Genomic DNA, 7,940 nt, shown 5'->3' on the forward strand with positions numbered 1-7,940 from the left:
GCCAGGATGGTCTCGATCTCCTGACCTCGTGATCCGCCCATCTCGGCCTCCCAAAGTGCTGGGATTACAGGCGTGAGCCACCGTGCCCGGCCTCCAGTCAAATATTTTATACATTGTGTGTACAGTGTCTTATAGATACCAAATGCATGCAACTATATCTGTTTTCAATACAAGGACTTTGTTAAAGATCTATTATTATGGTCAAGTTTACAGCTCCCAAATATTCCAGACATACTATAACTTGACATTAGCAAATGGTTTATTTTGTAAAGAAAAAACCTTGCTATTTTTTAATGAGAAACTTGCTACAACAATCATTGCAAACAATGTGACCAAAACTTAATGATAAGGTCATAGCTGCAGCTAAGGTTTCATTTGACTTTTTTTCTTTCAAATACAAGCTGGATTTTATGAGAACGTTTCCCTCGACTAAGTCCTGGTCTGCCTTTAAGACTGAGCTTAAACATCCTATTCCTACCAGAAGTTTTCCCTCATGTGGCCAGGTGTGGTGGCATGTGACTGAAGTCCCAGCTACTTGGGACTATAAGTAGTGATGTGAAAGGACTGCTTGAGCCCAGGAGTTCAAGGCTGCAGTGAACTATGATTGCACCACTGCACTCCAGCCTGAGCAACAGAACAAGACCCTATCCAAAACAAACAAACAACAAAATTCCACATGTGCCCAGATGAAGTTACTGTATTTAAAACAAGAATAAAAGGTCCGAGTAAAGGAAAAGGTCCTAAATGTGTAAAACACCAAATTGACCACTTAACAGAATTTGTGGATTCTCCCAGAAATTCCTCAGCCCTTAGTATGCCATAAGGTTCTATTGGATTCAATTTTAGTTTTCAAGTTTATTCATAAGGATTGACATTCATAACTTTCATTCTTCATTAGAGATACTTCAAAAACCAAAAATAAATTTTTTATGAGGTAAAGTCATTCTATAATTTTATTTTATTTTATTTTATTTTTGAGAGAGAATTTTGCTCCGTTGCCCAGGCTGGAGTGCAGTGGCACGATCTTGGCTCACCGTGATCTCTGCCTCCTGGGTTCAAGCGATTCTTCTGCCTCAGCCTCCCGAGTAGCTGAGATTACAGGCAGGTGCCACCACACCCAGCTATTTTTTGTATTTTTAGTAGAGACAGGGTTTCGTGATGTTAGCGAGGCTAATCTTGAACTCCTGATCTCAGGTGATCCGCCTGCCTCAGTCTTCCTAAGTGCTGGGATTACAAGCATGAGCCACCGTGCCCAGCCCATTCTATCTTGTAATTACCATGTAGGCATAGAAGATCCTTTTACAAATTGAAAACACATTCTGCAATCTTAGTTGTCTTATTTTTCCAATTCTTGATTTTTCATCATTCTTAGAATTATTTCATTATTATTATTATTCTCAACTATGCTAAAAATGACTTAAAAAAACAAGGAAAAAGAATGATGACATTGCCTAAAGGGTAATTCAATAGTGAAAAAAAAGTGACTATTGTATCATCCTCCAGGCTTCTTATTGTGTTACATAAAGTATTGCAAAATCTTTCAAAAAAGTATATAAGAAAGCCAGAGACACCATTTTTGTAGTCTTTTGATTTTTGCTTGTTTAGCTTTTATTTAATACAGTTAAGAATTCAGAATTTTTCATTTTCTACCTAAAAGGGCAAAGAGAAGAAAATTGACAAAGAAATGTGTTTTCCAAGTATTAAACAGAAAAGAGACAGCAGCATTCCCTTTTGATGGTGACATTAATTAATATGTGGAAATCTCATACTATGTCTTCAGATGATGATAACCTAGATGAATTTTATAAAATCCAGTAATTTATAAGTAAACAATATATTTCTGTAGACTTCAATAGAAGTAAGGGCCTTATCATGCAATATTTTGTAACAAGAACCTAGACTATCCCATTTTGTGAAAAAGACAAGTCATAGTGTTCCTTTGTTATTTATGATATTTACATAAGTTGTATTTGATACATTTCATAAGTGGACATTGAAGTGAGATGCGTATTCAAGGAAATGGATGATTTAGAAATTTAAAATTTATTGGAATTGATCATTCAAATCTAAAAGTAAAGTCTTCTGCATTTATGGAGCAAAACAGATGACAGTCTTCTTTTAAAAAAAAGGTGACTGAGTTTTCAACCGTTTTGAATCTTGACAATGCAAGTGCAAGAAAAATCAGAAGTAATGATAAGCCAGAGATTCACTGGAGATGATTTAAAATATGAAATCCATATTTACAACATGGATATGCTCCAGGTTCACACATGACAGCTGATGAGGAGTTAGTCTCATACAATGCTGGTCCCCATTTTGTATACATACATCTTCAAATCAGGATATTACAGAATAAAAGTTTGAGTTTACTCTGCTTAAATTCTTATTAAATCTTCTAATAAAAGTGCTTCTCCGCCAGACATGGTGACTCACGCCTGTAATCCCAGCACTTTGGGAGGCCAAGGCAGGTGGATCACCTAAGGTCAGGAGTTTGAGACCAACCTGACCAACACGATGAAACCCCGTCTCTACTAAAAATATAAAATTAACCGGGTATGGTGGCACATGCCTGTAATCCCAGCTACCTGGGAGGCTGAGGCAGGTGAATCGCTTGAATCCAGGAGGTGGAGGTTGCAGTGAATCGAGATCACACCATTGCACTCCAGCCTGGGCAACAAGAGTGAAACTCCATCTCAAAAATAAAAATAAAAAAAAGTGCTTCTTGGCTGGGTGCGGGGGCTCACACCTGAAATTCCAACACATTGGGAGGCCAAGGTGGGAGGATCACTTGAGCCTCAAAGTTCAAGACCAGCCTGGGCAACATAAGGAGGCTCCTGTCTATATAAAAGTTTTTTAAAAATTAGCTGGGCCCAGTGGCACGCGCCTGTAATCCCCGCTACCTGGGAGGCTGAGGCAGGAGGATCACTTGAACTCTGGAAGTTGAGTGATTCCACCACTTCACTCCAGTACTAGCAACAGAGTGAGATCCTGTCTCAAAAAAAAACAAAGCTTTTCTCTCCATTCTCACCATTGTGTAAATTATTCACAAAATTTAAAATATCAAAATGAAAATGGTCCGTTGGTCCAGATGGTAAATGGTGATGATGATTTCTCCTGCTAGCCTGAGGGTGAACGCATTGGATCTCAGGTTGAGTGTGCATCACAATCACCTGGAGTGTGTAAAATGCAAATTTCCTAGGACCCAATCCCAGAGGTTCCAATTCAGTAAATCAGAAATGAGGGCCAGACATCTGCAATTCTAACACAATTGGCTAATGGATTATGTTTGGAGAGTAACTGCTTTAGAAACAGAATACAAACCACCTACCCTAAATGGCTGAAGCATTCATTTCTCTTTAGAAAATTTCATGTCTATTTTCATGAAATTTTCATGCTGTGGCTTGAAGGAAGTCAGCATAAAGTTATTTTGTAAAGCCAAGATTCTAATGAGCTAATACTATCACTGTATTAATGTTGCTTCTAAGGAAAGCTGTATTTCAAATTCTTTGAGAATATTCTAAAATTCGATTGAAATACACTTGTTTATATATGTGATTTATAATCAATTAGCTTATTTGGCCTTCAATCTCAATAAATTCTATGTCTACTCAATGGGGAAGAGCATTTTACCATAAATGGAGTAAGAAGGCGAGGTGAGCCAGCACGGTGGCTCACGCCTGTAATCCCGGCACTTTGGGAGGCCGAGGTGGGCGGATCATGAGGTCAGGAGATCGAGACCATCCTGGCTAACACGGTGAAACCCCATCTCTACTAAAAATACAAAAAAATTAGCTGGGCGTGGTGGCAGGCGCCTGTAATCCCAGCTACTCGGGAGGCTGAGGCAGGAGAATGGCATGAACCCAGGAGGAAGAGCTTGCAGTGAGCCGAGATCGCGCCACTGCACTCCAGCCTGGGTGACAGAGCAAGCTCCGTCTCAAAAAAAAAAAAAAGAAGGCAAGGGGAGCCAGGAGGGTTATTCCTCTAAATAAACAAAAGTTACTCAAAATTGCAGTGCTTCTGCATAATCACTGACAATATGCAAAAACAGTCAAAGAAAAAGTAAAGCATAGGCTAAATATAGACCATGCATGCTCAAAATTTTAGCAACATACTTTCTACTCCCCTAGAACGTTTCTTTTGTATATGAGACTGTGTGTCTGATTTGTCAGGAATAGCTAGAATAAGGAGAATATTCAGTTGTGCTCCAAGCTGTGGTGTCCTCTGCATAATAAAGGATTTAATGGTGACATGATTCTTCTAATAGGTAGTATTTATTTGCATGTAATACTTGCTTATTTTCTAAACTCACCTGGTTTTATGTAAAACCTCATAGTCAGTCACAGGCAATCCAAAAAGTTGTTCACCAGATGAATACGTAACAAATTTCCTCCACAGATCATCAAAATTGGCCTGTAACAAAGGTTTTTAAATTGTACTAAAATACAATTAATTCAGTAGAATTAAAGTAGAATTTATTATCATTGGGATAAAAGCTAGGTTGAGGCTCATTAAGTAATATCTATAAAATAAGGATTTGTGAAGCACATTTATACTGATACCAAGCTATCAGAGGAAAAGGTAAACACTTAGGAAAGTTAGATTTCAAGCATTCTAAAAGAACTCATTTTATATAAAATTATTTCTTCTTCTCCAGAAGGCCTACATTTCGAGTTCCCATAAGTACATCTAAAAGTAATAAAGCTGCATTTTAAAAACTCTACAATTCAGGATTTTTCAGTAATTTAGACTGGCCATCTCTATCCTACCGGGTTCAAATGAGCAAAGTGTTAGTATAATCCATTCAGTCCTGTTTTCTCTACATGCAATGAAGAGTCTATAAAAAAGAAGATTCAATTTTAACACCATTTGAAATAATTCTAACCTCTTAAATCAGCAAAGTTAATGCACATGTCTTTTAATTTAAATTGGAATTTGAATATCCTATATTTGAGATGCTAAATATTAGCAATGTTCAAAGCACAAATGCCAACAGAAGTAACCCATCTGTGAGGACATATGAGCACTCTGTGTAAGTGGCACAGCATATTCCCGAAAACCCTAAATTCCCAGCCCTGGAGAATATCCAGCATCAGACCTCACAAGGCTTAGACAAAAATACAGGTCTGACAGATAACGTTAGTATATTTTACAGGACCCAGATCAGGAAGGCATGAAGATACTGGGGGAACTCGAATGAACTCTTAGTTCCTAGAGGGCAAGGGCCATATTTTGTACTTTGTGTATTCCTTGGTGTTTGGCATGGTGGTTACTTGATAAATGTGCTGAAGAGTCCATGGAACTATGTGAACGCTAAGGAAAGATAAACAATAACACCAAAGTTAGAATGCATTAAAATAGTGGTGTTTAAAAACTTATCAATGTGTAAAGACTATAGATGGATGCCAATCACTCACCTCTTTTTTTCTTTCAGGTTCCAAGTAACATAAAAAGATCCACAATATAAAAAGACCCACAGCATCAGCTGAACAGGAATAAAGTATCAGCTTTGTTAACAGGCCAGCAGGGTGCCCAGGAACTCCCCAAAACACGTATAAATTTGCATGAGAGAGCACCATCAGGATCCAGGGCCCAATATAAGGCACCTCTACCTCCACAGATCCAGACTTTGGCGCCTGCTTTTTTTTAGGGGGTTGGAGTACACCTCATTTTGAAAAGGGTTGTGTCTGCAAATCTGACCTCAAGTCACATATCCAGCGAGGTGCATGGCAAACAGCCTGTTTGGCTCACACCCCGAGGCACAGGCAGAACGGAAGGTACAGAAAGGCAAAAGATATGCTCCACATTGTCTTTTTTTTGAAAATTTTGTTGTTGTTGTTGTTGTTGTTTTACTTCGTTTTGTTCGTTTTTGTTTTTGTTTTTGTTTTTTTGAGATGGAGTCTTGCTCTGTTGCCCAGGCTGGAGTACAGTGGTACAGTCTCAGCTCACTGCAACCTCCACCTCCCAGGTTCAAGCAATTCTCCTGCCTCAGCCTCCTGAGTAGGCTGGGATTACAGGCACATGCCACAATGCCCAGCTACATTAGCAACCTCTGGGTAAAATCCCGGCACATAATGTCCCAGTTGCTGACTAATTAATTGGTTTACATCACATGCCTTAAATTTTCTCTGCAAATTTGAAAACAAGGTCATCCGCTCAAACAAGCCCCAAAGCTACTCTTCCTACCACATTCCCTCCTTTGATACACAGTTCTACCTTCGTCTATATGCCCAAGTTGGAAAGCTTTAACTTTTTCCCTCAAATCAGGTTTCAAGTCTGTCAATTCTGCTTCATTAAGAAACTCGTGATCCATCCAACTTTCTTCATTCTACAGGTGTCACTTGCTTGGTCTCAATCTTTACAATGTCTTGCTTTTGCTACCAAAACTGCCCTCAGTTTCGTCTTCCTCTCTCCAAACCAGTCTCCACACTAGTACCACTAAAAATCTTTTAAAAACACAACTATTTTAAAAATTCAAGTATGATCGTATCACTCCCCGCTTAGAACCCTCCAACCCTCAAGATAGAATTCAGACTCCTTGTTATTGCCTACCGGGCCCTCCACTCGTGCTCGCTGCCCGCTCTGTCAGCTCGTTCCTCATCACTATCCTCTTTAGTACTGCATCCCAAAGGGGCACTACCTACCCTACGCTCCTTACATCTCCCCATATCGCCCTACTAGTTTCCTCTCTGCCGGGCCTTTGTATGAGCTGCAAATTCTGCCTAACTTTCTTTTTCCCCTCCTTCTTCCCCTGGCTAACTCTAATTAGTCCTTCAAGATGCAGCCTAGATTCTTCCTCTTTCAGGAAGCCTTCTCCATCTGCCCCAACAGCCCGTCTGTTTCCATTACAGTTTCCGTTACACAATTTCACATACCTAGGTCACAGCGCTCATCGCACTTGCAATTCTCTCTCTAGCTTGCTGTCTCTCTATCAGATTTTAGCAGCTTAGAGGTAAGAACAACTTCTTAATCAAATTTCTCCTAAGCAAGTCACATAGTAGGCATCTGATCTTTTTTTTTTTTTTTTGATTACTAAGAATGCAGATGGGAAAGGGGACATGAAAAGAAAGTAACCACACTATTCAGCCACTGTGGGAAACAGGAAAAAGAGCAGGAGCAATGAACAGAATTGCTTGATGCTCCTGAGGAGCAAGTTCACATAAGAATCCATGAATTTTCAAAGTATTAATCCATGTGAATGTGTGAACTTTCTCTAGATGCGCTCAGCAATCTAAGTGTAGAAAAAGATGGTGAATGGTTGGCCTGATCCAATGAGTACTGTACAGGCAGAGGAGACAGGACAAAGAAGTGGGGAAATTTAAAGAGATGGATACAAAAGGAAGACAAAATAATGAATACAGAGGGAAAACATTTGCCAATATTTAAAGTATTATTTTGATAAATTTTACTATATTATGATTTGTTATTACTTTACATATCAAATGAAATGCTTAGAACTAAAATAAATTATATACTTAAGTTGAAAATCAGTCTTATTCTCTAAAAATACAGAGAGCTATTCTGTAGAGAGGAGCATGGAAAGAGACAGAGGAGTCAATTGCATCATTTAGCAGATTAGCATACAATTAAGGTCTAATGTACTTGAAACACAAACTTTTCCATTATAAAGTAAAACCTACATCTTTCCCTAAAATCATGTTTTTTTAAATTACACATTGTCAATATAACAAAAAAAATGTAGTTTCACCTGAAATATCTGTAGCCTGTTGCTAGCTTCTTGGGGTGGTATATTTGGAACCATGGGTCCTTCCTGTAAGGAAGAATAGAATCTCCATTTTCATTCTGAATCATATGTATTTGTCAGTTTATTGGGTTTATCTATTATTTCCATTTAAATAAACAAGCATTATTTTTAATTTAAATGATTTAATTGTGTCCTGTACTTGAAGATTTTATTTATTTCTAACAGCTTTATTGAGATG

The 7,940-nt window shown here is 38.5% G+C and overlaps 1 protein-coding gene across 1 annotated transcript in view; it reads right to left on the reverse strand.

Annotated features, from left to right (window-relative positions):
• The window catches only part of DNAH8 (dynein, axonemal, heavy chain 8), a 335,359-nt gene that overhangs the window by 195,874 nt on the left and 131,545 nt on the right, over positions 1 to 7,940 (reverse strand). Inside the window, exons 31-32 of the mRNA XM_011944829.1 lie at positions 7,706 to 7,768; positions 4,310 to 4,410 (exon numbers count right to left, since the gene is read on the reverse strand). Of these exons, the coding sequence (XP_011800219.1) occupies positions 4,310 to 4,410; positions 7,706 to 7,768 (164 nt within the window). The remainder of the gene's footprint in view (positions 1 to 4,309; positions 4,411 to 7,705; positions 7,769 to 7,940) is intronic.

Source organism: Colobus angolensis, unplaced genomic scaffold (genome assembly GCF_000951035.1).
Source record: "Colobus angolensis palliatus isolate OR3802 unplaced genomic scaffold, Cang.pa_1.0 Scaffold105, whole genome shotgun sequence".
Classification (NCBI taxonomy): Eukaryota; Metazoa; Chordata; class Mammalia; order Primates; family Cercopithecidae; genus Colobus; species Colobus angolensis.